At 46.5% G+C, this 19,677-nt stretch overlaps 1 protein-coding gene across 6 annotated transcripts in view; it reads right to left on the reverse strand.

Moving 5' to 3' along the window:
* Positions 1-19,677, reverse strand: part of disp1 (dispatched homolog 1 (Drosophila)) — a 96,028-nt gene that overhangs the window by 17,267 nt on the left and 59,084 nt on the right. For 4 of the 6 annotated variants that reach the window (XM_087852263.1, XM_087852264.1, XM_035916069.2 and 1 more), the window contains one exon: positions 10,182-10,773. The exons of 1 other annotated variant lie outside the window; for it this stretch is intronic. In XM_087852263.1, the coding sequence (XP_087708389.1) occupies positions 10,182-10,738 (557 nt within the window). In that variant the 5' untranslated portion in view covers positions 10,739-10,773. Of the gene's footprint in view, positions 1-10,181; positions 10,774-16,544; positions 16,784-19,677 lie in introns of those variants that run through there. One more of the 6 variants, XM_087852266.1, reaches the window with a different exon arrangement.

Below are 19,677 nucleotides of genomic sequence, written 5' to 3' on the forward strand. Positions count from 1 at the left end.
GCAAAAAATAGGGGTGGGCGACACAGCCTAAAAACCACACTGCGATACTCCAAGAAATCTGAAATAATATTTGTGATGATACAGCTGAAAATATAACAATTTATTGATGCGTTTGGTTTGCAGGCAGCAGGATTTTGCGGCATATTTTCCATTCTTCATTTTCCAGACAATAATTTCAACACTGACACATCTCACAACTCTTTCCCCAACGCAGTGTGTATTCCTGCACGGAATAAAATAGTCCCAGTAAGAGGGTTTGTGTATAAGCCAACTGATAATCACACTGGGAATTTGAGCAAAAATTATTTAGTCAAGTAAATAAAAAAAAAAGCATTTTAATCTTAACTTATACATTAATACTTTTGTGTTCAAATGTTCTTGACATAAAGTTGTTGTTTTAGCACAGAAGCTCTGAATATTTATCCAGAGAAAAACCTGATGTGACGCGTAACAGGTGACGTGGCTAACACGCTGAAATAGCTTGATGGGACCAGTTTGCATCGTCATTTTAAAAAGCCAAAGTTGCCGTATTCACTTGGTACTCGAAATATGAACAGACCGGGTGCTGCTGTAGTTCACCTGGTTGAGCAGGTGAGCTTTTTACCAACAGCTGCTGCAGGCGCCTGGGCTGCAGCAGCATAGCGGTGTTAGCGGTGAGTAGATGCCAGTGGTCGTGGTCCCAACAGTTAGCGCCAGACATTTCTGAAAGTTACCTTCAAAACACCTACATAAGTTTTCATGTTTTTTTCAGTCAAATGGTTTCTGGTGGTGTGGGTTTAATTGTTGCCCTCTGATTCTGCTCCTGAGGACTTGAAGCAGACGTCCGTGTTCACATCTGCACGTGTGGATGCAGCATGACTGCGTCCACTGGTGAGCGTGGCCTTTTCTGGCTGCACCTGCCATTCCCTTGAATTCCTGGAGGTGAAATACGGGCGCACAAGAATTCCCAGCATACATGTGGGATTTAAGCACTGTGTAGTTAAGCTGTCAGTCAGGGCGACGTCTTTACCGTGGCTGCTCCTCGCCTCATTCTGATCACTTTAACCTCACATCTGCACGCAGGCCTGTCTGTGGCACAGAGCTTCATATCCTACGTCATTATTGTTCTTCGTATTCTTTCTAATAAAAAGCAGAACCTGTCAGTAGCTGGAGGGCAGCGCCAGGAGGAATCTGACCGTTTGGATCCACAAGTCCAACCTGCCAACTTTACACCGCTCAGTTGTCTGCAGCTGAGAGGGTCAGCGTGGTCAGTGAGACCAGCGGGCTTTCCCATTAGTCCTCCAGAGGTGGAACCAGTGCTTCCCACCAACAACTGCTGATCCTCCAGCTTCTTACCACAGGCATCTGCTGAGTATGGCTTACTGAATGAGTAGGCTGTGGGGGGGTGGGGGGGGGGGGTGCAAACATGAGAAATTATAATGATCTTCATCAAAACACTTTGTCGCTGTGCAGCTGGATAAACTACAGATGTAGTCCTTTCTGAAGCCTCTCGTTCACAGTGAGGAGAAGCTTTTTAAGGCAAACGAGTCATTAATCTGCTGTTTGATAGAAAGGCTGGAATAAGAACCTCAACAGGAAAGAGGACAGGCAAAGGCAACACCGTTCAGCATCGTATTTTACTCCGGCTGCTGATGTAAAGACTCAAATCTGACCGCAGCATCGATACCTTGATACTGACAGAGGCGACGGCTAGTTTAATAGTAGTTAATAATTAAAGACACATTACAAAGGACAGATTATGGTTTTCCTTATTTTATGTGCACTTTTTAAGATGCAAACATTTAAAATCATGAGATAAATGTAAAAGTAATGAAAGAATGGCTCCTGCTCTACATTCGGATCCATCAGCTGCAGCCAGTAAGAACAAAGTGAGGAGGAGGAGGAGGAGGAGGAGGAGGAGCAGGAGGAGGAGGAGCAGGAGGAGGAGGAGGAGCAGGAGGAGCAGGAGGAGGAGGAGGAGCAGGAGGAGGAGCACGGCTCAGTAAGACCATTCAGAATGGTGCAGACCTGCAGGTTGGAGAAACAGGCCCACCTTCATGACCCATGTGAATCGCTCTGACACTGACTCTCACCTGTGCCGACTCCTCCGCTGCCCCCTGAGAGGTGACCTTGTGCTGCCTCAGCAGCTTTGACCTTTGATCTCATTTATTAACAGACAAGGTAGTGAAAGAAAAAAGGGCGATGCCGAGATTTTCTTTTTCTGTGGAGGTTCATTTGTCACTCTACACTGCTCTCCCTCTTCCATCATCACCTCACTGCACCATCAGTCCAGTTTCTGTGCTTTTGTCGCCAGGCTTTTGTGTCCCGGCCGTCTGAGGACACGGCAGCTCCGGGGTCGCCGTTTGAGTGCCTCCTCTCAAGCATTCCTGTCTCCATCAATCACTCTTCTCGCTTCATCATTTCCTAACCGTGGTCTGCTGGGGGGGGGGGTGTTGCTCTTCTGGAGCTCTGCTGCGATATCTCGTGTTGTTGGGAACGTGGCAAACAAGTGCTGTGGTTGTGTTCATGAGCTCTGTTTAGTCAGAGATGATACTTGGAGACGTATTAAGTCAAATGCTGCTCCTCGAGCTCCTTCACACAGAGACGCTGTATTTCTGCAAGTGTGCGTTCACATTAGGAGAGTGCTGCGACGCGGGGGGGGGGGGGGGGGTCTGGAAAATTCCAAGCAAAAGTTCAAAAATGCAGGAAACCTGAGCAAGAAACGGGCTGTTCATCTGCACATGGGTGTTGCTGCTTCAAACACTTTATGATGACGGAAAAAACAAGAGTAAGTCAACACATCTGGTTTGTATACTCGCACGCGGGACACTCGCACGCGGGACACTCGCACGCGGGACACTCGCACGCGGGACACTCTCTTTTTGGTGTAAATGTAAAATGGCCTGCGTTTGTATAGCGCTTTACTGCCCCTATGGACCCCAAAGCTTTACACCACACACACACACACACACACACACACACACACCTGCCCTGGGGCGCCCTGACAGAGGCGAGGGGTACACATGTATAATGTATACCGAGGTATAAATGTATATATAGATATTTGTGCGACAACATCAGGAAGAAGGAACACGAGGAGCTTAAGAAATATCAAAAGCTGAGAGAGGATATGGTGAAGGTAACAGTGGTTGCCGTGGTAACAGCAACACCAGAGGTTATGACCCCTGAACTGGGAGACGGGCTCTGGAATAACATCCCAGATGTCCGTCCTGCTCCCAGGACTCTGGTAGAGCCTGAAGACAAAGACCTAAATATCAGGTTTTGAATGATAATGATTTGCTTCTAATGTCATGCGTGCGTCTGTCCAGTATATGATGTCCAATTTGTCTTTGATTTGATTGATTAGCATTCAAATATCTCAATGAATACAGAACAAAGATCTACCACAAAGCAAGAAAGCACGAGACAAGGCTAATCAAAAGGTACTGGCTGGAGCATTTGGTCATTACGCCGACTCTTCATTTGTCTTTGTTCGTTCAAATCTTCAGATCGTCCCATCAAGTACATAAAATACTGAATCAAACTTGTATCTTCCCATTTCTCAAATCGACTATCAGTTTTATTTGGGATGACTTCAGGGTTGTAGGATCTCCACCGTATCAGTCTGGTCTGGTTTTCTCCGACCACATTAAAGCCCAAGATGTTTGTAGCGGTCCAGCTTGGATTCATGAAGCTGTGTGGTTCTGACGCTTATGAGCTGATATCTGGCATGCCAGCTGCTTCATTGTGCTGTGCAGGCCCAGTTACATATATGTCTACCAAGGTTTTGATTTGTGCTGCCCTAAAGTAGTCTAACATTTGGCAGGAAGACCTCAGTCGGCCCCTTTATTCGTCACAATGTCACACGTCCACGTTACGTGAAACTGGACCTGTGTGATTGGCTACGTGAAGGTCTCAACTGTAATTCTAGCTCTAGGCCGCACTGATATTGTTTGAAATAATATAAATTATTCATATATAATTTGTAACCTGACACATTGTCAGACATGAAGTGCTAGAAAAGATCATTCAGGCTGTTGCAAATATATTCAATATTTCACCTGCAAATATGGCCTCTACCCTCGAGTGGGAAGGTCTGTTATGCTTTAGGCGAGCTAAGACTGTCCATGAAGTTCAGCAGTTTGCATTTATGACCCTCCTCCCATTGGATGAAGAGCTAGAACTTTATGGTCCTACCATAGCAGCATCTTTGTGTGTGTGTGTGTGTGTGTGTGAGTGTGTGTGTGAGAGAGAGTGAGTGAGTGAGTGTGCTGTCATTATACTAACATCTGCAGTAGGGCGGGGCCATATCATACCACTCACGGTAACACCGGTATAATGTTGGGCAACGACAAGAAAATGAAATATGGCGATAGAATATGGGTAAAACGCGCATGCGCAGTGCCTTTGTTTTTGTACGCACATGGCGGAAAAATCATGGCGGCGACGGAGAATGAGAAGAGTGAAAGTGGATCGTTAAATGAAACAGATGAACCTGAACTGGTTTGTAAAAATGCAGCAACTACTCAACAAATCGCAACCGTTTAAATTGATGTTACTGATTCTTGTCTTTATATGAATTTGACAAACACTGCAGGAGCCATTGATGTAAGCACCTGCACAGATACACCTTTTTAGTTGTGCTCGCACAGCTGCTGCCAGGTAAGTTTAAAGACAAGCACCCAGGGCAAAGGTGGGTCTGATTTACAGCTGCAGTGTTTAATGCTGACTAAAGAATTCGATGAACTACACGGACCACACGAGTCGCCTACAAAGCTGCAAGGTTTGTGAATGCATGTGTCATCTTAGATTTCTGTTAAATAAACAAAGAACACCTCTGATCTGCTCGTCTGTACAAGAGTCGCTACAGCAGATAGCTTCTAGGGCGGAGCCACATCATACCGCTCACGGTAACACCGGTGTAATGTTGGGCAACGACAAGAAAATGAAACATATAGAATATGGGTAAAACGCGCATGTGCAGTGCCTTTGTTTTCATACGCACACGGCAGAAAAATCATGGCGGCGACGCAGGATGAGAAGAGTGAAAGTGGATCGTTGAATGAAACGATGAACCTGAACTGGTTTGTAAAAATGCTGCAGCTTCACTGGTGTGGAACTGGTTTAGCGTCCGTCAGATACACAACAAAGCACTATTTTTGGTAGCGCATGCTAGCGGGCCGTCGTTATTACCGTGTTGTTTGGAAAATACGGCGCACTTAAAATCATCCTTTAATTTTTCTGAAAGTCGACAGAGCCCCTTATAATCCCGTGTGCCTTATGTATGAACTCTGGTTGTGTTTACTGACCTCGAGACGATTTTATGTGCACGGCGCTCGAACATCTGTCAGATGTTTCAGTACGACTTTGCTAAGCTACGAAGCCGCACCGCTTGATGGATTGTTGGAGCATTACGGCTATCGTAGGCGGAGCCTCGCGGAGTGATACGTGCTGTGCTTCAACATAATATTACCGTATTGTGTGTGTATGACCTCTTTTTAAGTGTTGTGGATATTATACATGGTTACGCTGAGGATATGTCGGCCAGTTTCCACTGGAAATGCCTTTTGGTTAAACTGTCAGCGAGGAATTTGCATTTGATACGTACTGTGCAAGGTAACTTTGTGTAACTTTAATGCAGATAACAAACAGCTGCTTGTTTCAGTGAAAATACTTTGATGTTTTTTTGCACTAATAAAGTTGTGGAGTTGTAAAGCATTTTGTCTCGTGTCAGTTATATCGTTATCACACGTTTTCTCATGTATATGTTGATAAATATTTTGGTCATGTCGCTCTGCTCCACACTGAGGTTTACCGTGTACAGTCCTGATATGTCACACGTGTATCCTGGGATAAGCTTGTAGCGCCGCTGCAGTACAGAGAGGATTAGACACACAGGACGCCCGGAAATCTCGCCATCCATCACAGAGCTTTCAGAAACGCCCCAGGAGCCACAAAATGCACACACATGCATACAGCCAAGCAATCGTCTCATTTGAAATGGGTGTAACATGTACCATGGGCTGATAACTGAATATTGAGTGAATAAAACAAAGCCAAAAACAACCAACATAGTTACAACTGCACGATGCAGCTTCTTAGTTCTTGCACATGAAGGTTGAAAGGCTCATGTGAAGACTGAAGGCTGACACAGCGTTCAAACAAAGGAAAACAGGATTCCCACAAACGCGCCTTATTTGGTGAGGCAGCTGACAGAGCTCGGGAACAGGCCACCACAAAGGCCGTACAAACACTTGTTCTTCTTGATAATGTGCGAATCCTCATCAAGCCGACACCCTGAAATACCAAGAAAATGGATCAAACAGACCTGCTGGTTGAGGCTTGCAGCTGCCTGACAGAAAACACAGGAAGAGGGAAAAAGGAGGACAAAAATGTGGAGAGTGATAAATTACCAATCCTGCAAAGAAATAAACGCTGGACAGAGACGTTTGTTCCACTGCAGATAACTGAGAAGCTGATAAATCAGCTGAGAAAGCTCCAAAATGACACCCGATGAACTGGTCTGCACTTCACGCTCATGTTTTCCTGGAGCTTTCCCGTGTGTCATAGCAACCAAACCACCTGCAGCATACAAATACCACAAAATTCAAACTCGCTCCAGATTATAAAAGCTGACCTTTTCCGAGGCGGCGTCGGAGAGCGCGAGAGACAGACACGGGAATGTTTGCAGTCCTACCAGGCACGGCGCTCAGCCAAACCTGTGGCTGCCGTAAACAACAGGAGTGGTTGTGAAAGGAGTCGGTAAAGGAGGGAGCAGCACTCGGAGCACAAGAGCAGAGGTGAAATATTCAGAGTGACCCTGGATGCTTGAGTGTCAGCGAGCTGCTGCTGTTGGGTCATGGATGCAGAAGCAGCTCAGCTGAAGGTGCCCTGAAGCTACACGACCGTTCTCCCCGTGATGACGGTTTCCCTGCAGAGCAAGAACAACTGTAGTGTTGGCCCAAGTGTCCCAGCTTTGATTGGCAGCAATTATAACCTCAAAGATGATTGGTAGCTGTGAAGGACCAGAGCGTGCTGCAGGTGCAGTGCTGGTGCGACTGCGCCGAGCTCAGAGAAGCTCCCCCAGCTGCAGCCTCCTCCTACACGTACCTATGGAGACTTCTAGAAACCTGGAGCAGCTGGTTGGATCACTAAGGCTGCCTTCACACTGCAGGCGAAAGCGCATCAATCCGACTTTTCTGACCCTCTGCGACCCGTATACGATCGTGGTGTGACAGTGTGAACGGCACAAACCGATCTGGGTCACTCGTCTGTGGTGCTGAAGCCGACACATCTGTAGAGCTGCTACTCTGGTGCTACTTCATCTATTGGCCGACTACAGCTGGTTCAAAATGCAAGGCGAGAGCACCCCCCCTCTACTCGCCTCAGCAGTGTTCAAATTGATTTTAAGATCTTGACACTTGTCTGTAAAACATTGCATGGACCAGCTCCTCTATATCTTTCTGATCTTTTAATTTGTTTACTGCGGCGAGATGTTTGAGGTCTGTGGACCAAATGCTTCTAGTTGTCCCGGGTCCAGATTAAAACGCAGAGATCGGGCTTTTGCTCCGAAACTGTGGAATAAACTGCCTTTACATATCAGGACCTCTCAACACTGGATACTTGAAACTCGTTTAAAGACCCATTTTTACTCTTTGAGTCTGTCATTATTTTACTCTTTTATTTTACTTTCCTTTTAAATTATCAGATTATTTTATTGTACAGTTCTTTGGTCAACAGTTGTTGTTTTTAAAAGTGCTATAAATACAATTGATCTGATTGATTTTTAATTCAGGCTTTTGGAGCTAAACCAGTTCTCGACTGTATCAACAGAATTTCCCCTGAAGTCCCTGAAACCTGTCAGCAGGCCTGGTCCTGACTGGGAAAGCCGTTCCCCAGGACGCCATGCTCGATCTTAAATAAACCACACAGAGTGGCTCCATAGCTGATCTTACAGCGCAGACGCAAACATGCTCCTAATGCTTCTAACAGACCCAAACGCTGCTGAGCTGTGCTTGCACCTCCAAAGATTTGGTTGAATCCATGCACGGACAAAAAAAAAGAAGGCTTGTGATCGTTCTCAAAATAGAAACATTAGAAGAGCACGCACGGGCTAATCTCACAACATGATTCATGTTTGTGAAGCCGTGAACCGGGCAGAAAAATCCCCTGCTGTGAAACAGACAGAAAGATTCCCCGAAGCGCCGACGTTACAACTCGTGTGAGAGTTTTAACGCGAGTGTGCTGTGACCTCAGAGGCTAATCTGGCAGATCAAAACGGTATCTGACACCATCTTGTCCGACTGCCTCCAATGATCAAACGTAGGAGAAGACGTCTGCTCGACTACAGCAGCTGCAGCAGAAAGAGAAATGCTGAAGGCTGTTGTAGCGTCTGGGTTCAGGACAAGACAGCACAACTGAGACAGGTATGTCATTTCCTGTGTGTAAGCGCACACACACACACACACACACACACACACACACACACACACACACACACACACACACACACACACACACCAGGAAACAGGAAAGTTGGGGGCGCACTTTCTGGGACAAACCAGGGTCTGTAACTCAAACCTGTCATCGCTGAACAACAGGGACCTGTTTGGTAAATAAGAGAACATTACAGATGCACACACAGCACATCTGCTCCCCATTCTCATGTGGGTGGGGTGGGGGGGGGGGGGGGGGGGCAAGGAAAGAAGACATAGTGAGTGTTAATGGAGTGAGAGAAAAACTGAGGAGAGAAAAACTGAGGAGAGAAAAACTGAGGAGAGAAAAACTGAGGAGAGAAAAACTGAGGAGAGAAAAACTGAGGAGAGAAAAACTGAGGAGAGAAAAACTGAGGAGAGAAAAACTGAGGAAAAATGAAAGTAAGAGAAAGCAGCGGCATCTAAATGGCTGCAACACAATCAGTGTTTCGCTTTCCTCTGCCCACCCAGGGTTCAGTGTGCACCCACTGAGGCTACACAAACTCATCTTTCAACGCCACCCACAACGTCTCTCTTTGTAATGAAACGTACGAGCGGGGTAAGCGACTTTATTTGAGGAAAATTCCACGTTGAGAAGTAAAGAGACGTCTCATGAAAATCCCCGCAGCGACCTGCAGCCATGGAGAGGGCGCCGACATGAGTAAATAATTACTTCAGCAAAAATCCACCTCTTGCCCGCCCTGGTCTGCTGGGTCGGTAAATATAGGATTATGCAAATGAGCACACGAGGCATTGAATGGTTCCAGTTTCACATGCGGGACAGGCCTGCAGGGTGGGAGTGAAGGGAACGAGCCAACTCGCTAAATATGGATCAGCTGAGGAAGGAGCTGCCAACAAATCCTGCTTCACATGGAGAAGGCACACTCACAGCGAGGCCACATGTCCATGGTTCAGGAGAAACCTGAGAACTTCCCGTCTTATCTTTGCTTGAAACATTTTGATATGACAAATCTGACGAGTCCAGCAAACCACAAAACACACTGAGACCAACAAAAACATCAAATATGAACCGAATCTGAGCGACTGGTCATCATCGGAGGTAAAGGGGCGTACGAAGAGGAAAACTCGAGCACAGACTGAGGTCTCAGGAGAAAATTATAGTCCATCTATATTAATGATGGACATGACGAGTCCCCAATAACCACTTTGTGTTGCATTCCAGTCTAAAAGGTCTGGCATGTAGCCGGGGGGGGGGGGGGGGGGGGGGGGGGGGGGGGGGGGGGGGGGGGCCTTCAGACTAACGGTGTGTTTGGAGTCAACAAACAAAGACGAGGTCAGGAAGCAGCAACGTGTGCCAGCACAGACAACACACAAAGCAACACTAGTTGATCATTTCAGCCTCTTTTCCATCAGGACCCACTCGGACCGACTCGGCACATCATCACCGTTTGCTTTTCGTTTACACTCGATGAGTCACGGGGGTGTCTTCACAAAAATCAAAACCGGCAGCACTGACGTAACGGCTACAAAAACACCACCGTGGTCCCGAGAGTGACGGAGCGACAGACCGAGCAGCGGGTATATCCCGCCTCGGCGTCCACATTTTTTGTAGCGTTCGTGTCGCATGTTAACTATGTCGCAGGATGCTCAGACATGTTGCTATGACGATAAGCACCCACACTGGGTTGTAACGGAAAGCCGGTCGATCCGAGTAGGTATTCATGGAAAAGGGGCCGGACTACGGTTTAGGAAAAGAAGAAAAGCTACCTGATCCCCGGTGCTTGTGTCTGGCTCTGACGGTGTTCCTGCCAGCGCTGCTGATGGTGAAGAGGGTACGTGCAGGCGGCGCGGCAGCACGGGCAGGATGAACCGGTCCCTGGGGAGGGAACAGAGCCGGGATTCTGGAAGAGCGGGCACTCCTGCCGGCCGCAAGGGCAGCACACGGCGGACGGGAAGTGACAGTGCTGGCAGCAGAGGGCAGCAGAGGACGAGGACGGGGGCGCGGCGGAGGGCAGGTGGCTTCTGACGGCGACGGCAGGAGAAGAAGAGGCGGCTGATGCTGGGGGAAGACTCAGGGAACCGTTCTGTTTGAGCACGCCGCCGTTCTGGCTCGCTCTGTTCACTCGCTGAATAGTGCGCGGCTGCTGCAGCTTTGATGCTGCGTCTCCTCCTGCTGTCAGACAGCCACCGGCAGGGTCGCACGTGAGAGGGTCCTGGCCACTACTGACCGCTGTCCTGATGTTCGAAGGTCCGCTGGCGCTGAGAGGATGCTGCCCACCGTTGCTGAGGGCCAGAGGGTCGCCGATCCCATCGCTCAGGGCCATCGTCCTCTCCCCGCGGGCCGGACACCGTCACTCCTCTGCAGAGGGAGAGGAAACATGTTAGTGCTCATTCTCTCACTTACCACAATTTACTATTCGCTTCTCTCATTTAGAGTCTAGCATTGCAGTGTTGCAGCTGTCGGTGTCACTGCAGCAGCACTGATGAGCATCACCTTTAATGTTTCTCTTTATCATCATCAGTCTACTAAATATGGAGACAGTCTCTTTTCCACAGAGAGCTGGGGTGGGACAAAAGGCTGATAAGTTACTGATACACTCAGGTATTGTTGTGAAGTGGTGGCGAGCTTTTTCACAAACTCAGGTTTGAGCATCTCATTTTTTCAAACACATTTTTCCCTGATTGAGGTGGAACCTCAATCAGGGAAAACTGCACCTACACCACCAACTGTCCCAACTGTGACTGGACCGTGCTCCGTTAATCCCGACAGCTCTGACAGGCTTTCAACGATGTAACTGAAGTTATATTTTAACGTCTGCATGTCCGCGTCATGCTGCTGCTTCCACCTCTATCAGAAACTCGAGGCAGGTCTGCCCAAAGTTGGGGAGAGCGGGAAAAACAAAAAGGCTTCTTCTGTGTAATCCAGAGAAAACCGAAGTGTAAACAAGACAAGTTGGAGTTATGTGACTGATTATTTCTTGGCGAGCGACGGTGAGTTTCTGGAGTCTCACAGTGAGTCCAAGCAGAGACGAGCGGCTCCACAAAGTCACAGTCTGTGAATAATCCACGAAGCACGGACTCATTCTTACACTTGGATGTTTGGACAGATAATAAATGAGAATAAACACGTAAATGCTTCTTGTTTCTTCTCCCATTTCTGCTTTCGTCCGTCTGCAGTTTGACAGACACGTTTATCCTGATCTTTTCATTTCAAAGTCAAATTCTGTTTATCGAGTCTAAAACAACAGCCTTGTTTGTTTATTTATTTATTCATCAGTCTCCTAAAAACTCCAAACTCCCAGTCCTGAGAAAGTAAGGAGGAAATCCTTTTCCACTCACAGCGAGGGGCCCCAGAGAGGGCCGAAGAAAAACGGTACATTCAGCAAAAACAACACTAATGACATTACACATGCAAAAACATTTAGATTTAAAACATGCAGACTGTTCAACTTTACTGAATCAGCCATTTCAACTGTGATTGGTCAACACGTTTGTTGTGTCCACTTTGGCACACTTAATGAAAAGCGTGATTTTGCAGGAATGTGAGCCGACCGAGCTGAAAGCACGTCACACACTCTGGATAAGACCGAAGGAAGAAAGAACAGACGCCGCTCTGCCCTTATACAGCTCTACGAGTTCAGTTTTACATGTTTGCGTACTTCACGGCACAACTCAGTCTTTCTTTCATTAAAGGATCCTTTTTCAAAGCCTTTACGTCATAAACTGCATCGGTTTTTACTGTGGTTTACTTCCCCAGGAGATCCTTTGGGATTAACTCGTCTCTTCTCTTTCCCCGGGCTCTGGCATGTAGCACCTTGCCCCTCTCCTTCAGTATATATGACTAACCCCACTGGTACTTTGATGATACAGGCACAAATAAAGCGACATTTCAAGTCTTTTTAACCACTCCTCGCAGGTGGTGAGATATCCTCAGGATAACCATAACAATCCAGAACGGGCTTATATTTGATTGAAGCCAATGCAGATGTTTTCCAATGATGCAGCCATGCAAAAACTCGAGCTTTAGCACTGCCTTAAAGTTCACCTACCTGTGGCACAAGCCGGTACCTCGACTAAAGGTCAGCACAGAGTCTGCAATCACTGATCAGTCCAACTCTTCTTAGTCTGCTCTCATACGCAAGCTAACAATCATGTAGCAGAACGGCGTCTGCAGTGAACAGTAACTATGAGTAGGGATGGGTATTGATAAGATTTTCACAATTCCGATTCCATTTTCGATTCTGTTTAACGATTCGATTCTTTATCGATTTTTTTTTTTTTTAAAAAAAGGAGAACACTAAGGTCAATTAGCTTAGATCTTTGTTTTATATCTTCTCTTTGAACAAGATAGAAATTTAGGAGTAACATGGCCTTACAAACCCAACAGTGAGATCTTAACAGATCCAACCTACAGCTCTTCAATGGGGTGTCACAGGGTCCCCAGGAAAAAAAATTGTGAATGTAAAATAATAAAATAAATATTCTTCTGTAGCAATTACACAAGAATATCCAATAATGTCCCTGCCTACAATTAAACACATTCACTTACCGAAAATCGGGGGCATCTGCTGTGGCAAATGGGTGCAAGCCTTTGACCACAAACTGAGTCTCTGCTCGGTGACATTCGTCTATCCTGCCTGAAAGGAGACGCTACGGTAGACTGCAGCGAGAACTGCCAGCATCTGAGCCAGACTCTGTCTCTCTCATCATGGTCACCTAAATGCACAGTAATGGCAGGTTTGTAATAAGGCAGATCGCGCTAACATAATCTGCACTGTTAGTTGATTATTTACCTGCCGTATTAACGGGAGAGGACGTGCAAACGTTACCGCTGCTGCTGGGTTGAGATTCACGAGTCCGGAGCGGAATTAAAAACACGACATTCATTTAAGGTCATCGTGTGTTTTGTGAGCAAATGCTTTTGCATATTCGTAGTGTTTCCTCCCTTAAATGAAATCTCTACTTTGCAAGTATTGCAAGTTGCCCTGTTGTCATCCGTTCTCGTAAAGTATAACCAAACTTTTTAGCGTTTGAGCCGCCATGTTTCCTGCCAGGTAAATGACGCTCCGCAACGTGGTGACGTCATTCGGGGCGACTGGAATCGATAAGGGAATCGTTTGCAAAAATGGCAAAAAATTCCAAGGAATTGAAACAGTGGGAACCGGTTCTCAACAAGAACCGGTTTTTGATACCCATCCCTAACTATGAGTGATATGCAGCTAGCACGTAAAGGATCTGTAGGGTCGTTTACTCATAACCAACGACACAAGTCACTCCCCGACGGCGTTCAGTCAGAAGCTATATGCAGCTATTTAAGACTGTCTATGGAAATATTACAAATTCAAGTCCCGCCATGACGACACACAGAGCACGCTCACCAGTGCAGTGCAAGCTCAGGGTGGAAGGAGGACCAGTGCACATGGGTGTCACACGTTACAGAGCATGATGTAGTATAATGAGCATGATGTTGCCTTCAGTAAATGTTTCAGCTCGTCATGGTGAGATTGTAGCTGCGGCTGTAAACTCAGGAAAGTGTCCGAGTCATAAATCAACCAAAGATGTTTGACGGTTTTTGTCCCACATACGTCCATTTTTGGACCATAATCACTTTAAATTATTTTTACTTTGCCAGTAAAGATGCTCATAGCTCAATTACTCGCTCCAGGTTCTACACAGTGCTCCAAATTAATATGCAAACTGTGTTTAAGTGTCATAAAGATTAAATAAGTTGTTTTCCAGTTAAACCCTTGGATTGTGTCTCACGACTATCACTGAAATCAACCTCGGACACCTGTGTTCATTAGTTTGCCAGCTGAGCCCAATTAAAGGAAAAACTCCACATTATTAAGCAAACCACCATTTTCAAGCAATATAGGAAGTAAAAATGATCTCTGCTGCTGAAAAGCGTGAAATAGTTGGATGTCTTGGACACGTAATGAACACCTCAGATATTTCATGAAAACTTAAGCGTGATCACCATGATGTTAAGAGATCTGTGGCACACACGGCTTCGTGCAGATGAAGGCACGATGATGAAGGTTTCTGCCAGACAAACCTCAGAGAGCAGCAGCTAAAAGACCGTTACTAAGCAGCAAACACATATTTGAAGCTGCTGGTGACTCCGGAGCCCTGCGAACGTCAAGGTGTAGGAGCCTCCAGAGACTCGTGTGGTCCCCATTTTCCCCTGACCTCAATCCTACGGAGGACCTTTGGAGGATCCTCAAGCAAAAATAAAATATGAGGGTGGGAGGGCGTTCACATCCAAACAGCAGCTCTGGGGCTATTCTGACATCCTGCAAACACGTTCAAGCAGAAACTTTCCAAAAACTTACAAGTTTCATGGATGCAAGAATCATAAAACTGCTATCAAATAAGGATCCTGTGTTAATGTGTAACCTGACCTGTTGAGATGCTTTTGATTTCAGTGACATTGATCCACTAATGCTGCAAATTCAACAAATGACCATTTTCATTTCTCTACAACCTGTAAAATGTTTTGTGTGCGTAATAATTAGGAGCAAAGCATTTTAAGTTTATTTTTGAAAAACGCTGATTTCATTGGGAGTTTTGTTCAGTAACAGTTGGATTGTACTCTAATGGTTGATGACTCGAAAATTATGCCGACTGTCATTTGAATCGACTATTTAGGAAAAACAGAGAAAAATCATTTGCATAATAATTATGAACGAGGTGTAGTTTGAGAACGACCCTGTGGGAGGATGTTCTGTATTTTAATACAGTTAAGTCCACAAATCATGAGATAGTATACTCTTTCATTTCATTTCATAAAAAGAGCTCCGGTGGAGATCGTGCAGCTCTAAGAACTCGTACACACCTGTGCGGTAAAGACAGATGGTTTCTCTGAAAACCTGTGAGATATTTGGCAGACTAAACTAATTTTCCCGTCTTCTCATTGAAGTCACAACAGTCATAAAACGAGGCCGTTTCAGATCAATGATTTATGGAGCATGAACGGGCAGAATCGCAGGATTACAGAAAATATGAGAGAAAAGCTTCCAACAAGTGAGGAAAACACGAGGCTCGAGCTGCAGGTTCAATTACAAAAGTACACACAGGAGACCACAGAGTGTGTGTGTCTGTGCGTGTGCGCGTCTGTCTGTGTGTGCGTGTGTGCGTCTCTGTGCGTGTGTGTCTGTGTGTGCGCGTGTGCGTCTGTCTGTGTCTGCGTGCGCGTGTGTGCGCGCCTGTCTGTGTCTGCGTGCGCGTGTGTGCGCGTCTGTCTGTGTCTGCGTGCGCGTGTGTGCGCGTCTGTCTGTGTCTGCGTGCGCGTGTGTGCGCGTCTGTCTGTGTCTGCGTGCGCGTGTGTGCGCGTCTGTCTGTGTCTGCGTGCGCGTGTGTGCGCGTCTGTCTGTGTGTGTGTGCGTGTGTGCGTGTCTGTCTGTGTCTGCGTGCGCGTGTGTGCGTGTCTGTCTGTGTCTGTGTGTGCGTGTGTGCGTGTCTGTCTGTGTCTGTGTGTGCGTGCGTGCGTAACTGTGTGTGTGTCTGTCTGTCTGTGTGTGCGCGTCTGTCTGTGTCTGTGTGTGCGTGCGTGCGTAACTGTGTGTGTGTCTGTCTGTCTGTGTGTGCGTGCGTAACTGTGTGTCTGTCTGTGTCTGTGTGTGTCTGTCTGTCTGTGTGTGCGTGCGTAACTGTGTGTGTGTCTGTCTGTCTGTGTGTGCGTGTGTGCGTAACTGTGTGTGTGTCTGTCTGTCTGTGTGTGCGCGTCTGTCTGTGTCTGTGTGTGCGTGCATGCGTAACTGTGTGTGTGTCTGTCTGTCTGTGTGTGCGTGCGTAACTGTGTGTGTGTCTGTCTGTCTGTGTGTGCGTGCGTAACTGTGTGTGTGTCTGTCTGTCTGTGTGTGCGTGTGTGGTAAGAACAGTTAGTTTCAGTGTGAGTCGATCTGTCACCTGTGTCAGTTGTTTTTTGGTGTCACTGTTAGTTTTTAGAAACTCTGATTTGGGAGATTTGGGGAAAAAAGGATTCAGCAAAGAAAACTGAAAATTAAAACTGAATTTCTTTTTCTGATCAGAAGGTTCAATAAATGCTCGGTCAGTATCAGTGCAGTTACACTAAAAACAACTCCGCTGTGCATCACATGTTTACTAAAGTCAATGCAGCTAACAAATTACCTGCTGGGGGCAAAGGTCAAGCTCACAAGAACATCACAGGAGTCCAGCAAAGGCGTCTCAGGAACTATGTGACTATAAATGCCGCTGACATCAGCTCCTGTGTGATGAGCTCCTGCTTCCTCACATGGAGGCGGCAGCACGAGTAGCGTATCTTTATGAGCAGGTATCCCTGAAGTTCACCACTAAAGAAAAACGTTACTGTTACCCTGGCAGTTTAGCATGAAAGGCTCGTGATCAGTCAAACCGCTCACAGCTTTTTCGCTGGATAAATGTGCTGAACTCAAACGCTCGTTGGCTACTGGAGGCAGTGAAACGGACTAAAAAGCTCTGACAACAACAGGCACCGTTTTAAACCTGTGTACCAAAGTTCATTTGAAAAGGGACGCCAGCACCCCGTGGATGGAAAGATGGCTTTGGGACTGACGATCTATTCGGAAACAATTACGCAGTCTGCCATGACCCTTTCTGTTAGGATGCTACTGATTGGTGGCTGTGAGGAGGCCGTTGCTACTAGTGCGGGGCCATATCATACCGCTCACGGTAACACCGGTGTAATGTTGGGCAACGATAAGAAAATGAAATATGGCGATAGAATATGGGTAAAACGCGCATGCGCAGTGCCTTTGTTTACATACGCACATGGTGGAAAAATCATGGCAGCAACGCAGAATGAGAAGAGTGAAAGTGGATCGTTGAGTGAAACGATGAACCTGAACTGGTTTGTAAAAATGCTGCAGCTTCACTGGTGTGGAACTGGTTTAGCTTTCGTCAGATACACAACAAAGCACTATTTTTGGTAGCGCATGCTAGCGGGCCGTCGTTATTACCGTGTTGTTTGGAAAATACGCGCACTTAAAATCAATCCTTTGATTTTTCTGAAAGTCGACAGAGCCCCTTATAATCCCGTGTGCCTTATGTATGAACTCTGGTTGTGTTTACTGACCTCGAGACGATTTTATGTGCACGGCGCTCGAACATCTGTCAGATGTTTCAGTACGACTTTGCTAAGCTACGAAGCCGCGCCGCTTGATGGATTGTTGGAGCATTACGGCTATCGTAGGCGGAGCCTCGCGGAGTGATACTACTGTGCTTCAACATAATGTTACCGTATTGTGTGTGTATGACCTCTTTTTAAGTGTTGTGGATGTTATACATGGTTATGCTGAGGATATGTCGGCCAGTTTCCACTGGAAATGCCTTTTGGTTAAACTGTCAGCGAGGAATTTGTATTTGCACTGTTAAATGTTTATATAACTTTAATGCAGATAAAAAACAGCTGCTTGTTTAAGTGAAAATACATTGGTGGGTTTTTTGCACTAATAAAGTTGTGGAGTTGTAAAGTATTTTGTCTCGTGTCAATTATGTCGTCAGTTATATCGTTATCGCAAATTTTCAAACGTATATGGTGATAAATATTTTTGGTCATATCGCCCTGCTCTAGTTGTCACCTTCATGTTGTTGGTGTAAAAAGACAAGAACCAAGTGAACATTAAGGATTAAGGAAGCTTGAACTTGACAACAACTGTTGTAAAAGCATTTCAGCTTTAAAGCCTTTGTTTACGTTTGCTTCAGGGCGGACCGTGAATGAGGCTCTCGATGCGTGAACACCGCGATCTGCCATGCAGCTGAGATAAAGCACGAAGAGGAGGCTGATTACGTGGAAAACATTTCAGAGGCTTCAGACCCAGACTGATTACTGTAGTGCTTCAAATGCTCCCGCATCCTGTGAAACACGACTCCTTTGTACTGTTTATGCCACTTGAAGTCACTGCGACTTCACCGCTTTGAAAATGACGTTGAATCTGTGCACCTTGAGTTTTACCTCAACCTGAACCTTCCATGAAAGGTTCAGGATTTCATTTCACTCCAACGGTGATCCCCCCCCCCCCCCCCAAAAGAAAGGACGTCCTCACATCTGAGCAACAAGTCATCCATCACAGTAGCCTGTTTTTCCCATCCGCTCTGTGTGTGTTTCATCTCGACATGAGCGAGTGGCGAAACATGAGCACGGCAGCCCCCCCGAGGTCAGGGGTGGCTGAGGAAGGATGAGGTTAGAAAAGGAGAGAAGAGAGCTGAGGGATGGCCAGATGAAGTTTTAGAAACTCCGTTTTCAGTGACCGAAAACGCCGTTTACGTGTGGACGAAAGGTGCAAACGCATAGAAAAATCTGCGTTTTCAAAAAGACCCGGGTACGTGTGGACGTCGCCTCAGCGTGGACGAGAGGCCAAAACGGAGAGAAAATGTGTGGACGTGGCCTGGGACTCCCACAGCTGAGCCGGTGTTCTGAGAAACCATCCTACTCTGACAAAACGTCCTACCCGTGTTATAATTTGACCCGAACCATGACCTTAATAAGTATTCCGGATGGGTGAGAGAAAAATACGTTAATTCGGCGTTGGTTTTGTGCGCATGCGGCGCGTCTGCGCAGAAACATTGGGTAGGATGTTTTTTCATGTAGGATGGATTCCCAGAACTGGGACTGGACTGGGAGCAGCAGGGTTTGAAGGACGTTTCCAGAGTGCCTGAAAGTCAATGAGCTTTTGCTCAAACTGCAGACACAATTCACGCCTCGCATCTCTCTTCAAAATAAAAGCTGACAGCTCGAACAACGACAACTCCTCTCACTCCACCTATTCATGAAGGAACGTCTGCTGCTGTTTATCAAGTGTACCGAGAAGGATTCAGCAGAACAACAAAAAGGACGACTTGATTTGATTTCATGGAAAAAATAAAATAAATAAAATGCTGATAATATTGATTGCATGGTTACAGTCTGGTTTCTACGTAAAGTTTTTGTTTTTAACAGAAACCGTCCTCTGGTTAGTCAAAGAGCTGCTGGTGCTCGGACGGAGCTCGTCCATCTGCAAGTTTTAATGTACACGTTGACCTCGTGTTAAAGCTGCACGCGCCCACAGACGAGCATGTTTGCAGATTTGGGGGAACGAGCGGCTACGAACGAGCCCACTCTGTCAACACCGGATATAACAGAAGCAGCTGTGAGAGGACCGGGGTTTCCGTTTCACTGAGACTTTTGAATTTTAATATGCTAATTAATTCAAACCAGCTCCCTCAAAACTCCAACATGACACAAGAACACCAGCAGACGAGCGACCCTCGAGGCCCGTGAAGCTGA

Source organism: Neolamprologus brichardi, chromosome 15 (genome assembly GCF_056152115.1).
Source record: "Neolamprologus brichardi isolate AB-2024 chromosome 15, ASM5615211v1, whole genome shotgun sequence".
In the NCBI taxonomy this organism is placed as follows: domain Eukaryota; kingdom Metazoa; phylum Chordata; class Actinopteri; order Cichliformes; family Cichlidae; genus Neolamprologus; species Neolamprologus brichardi.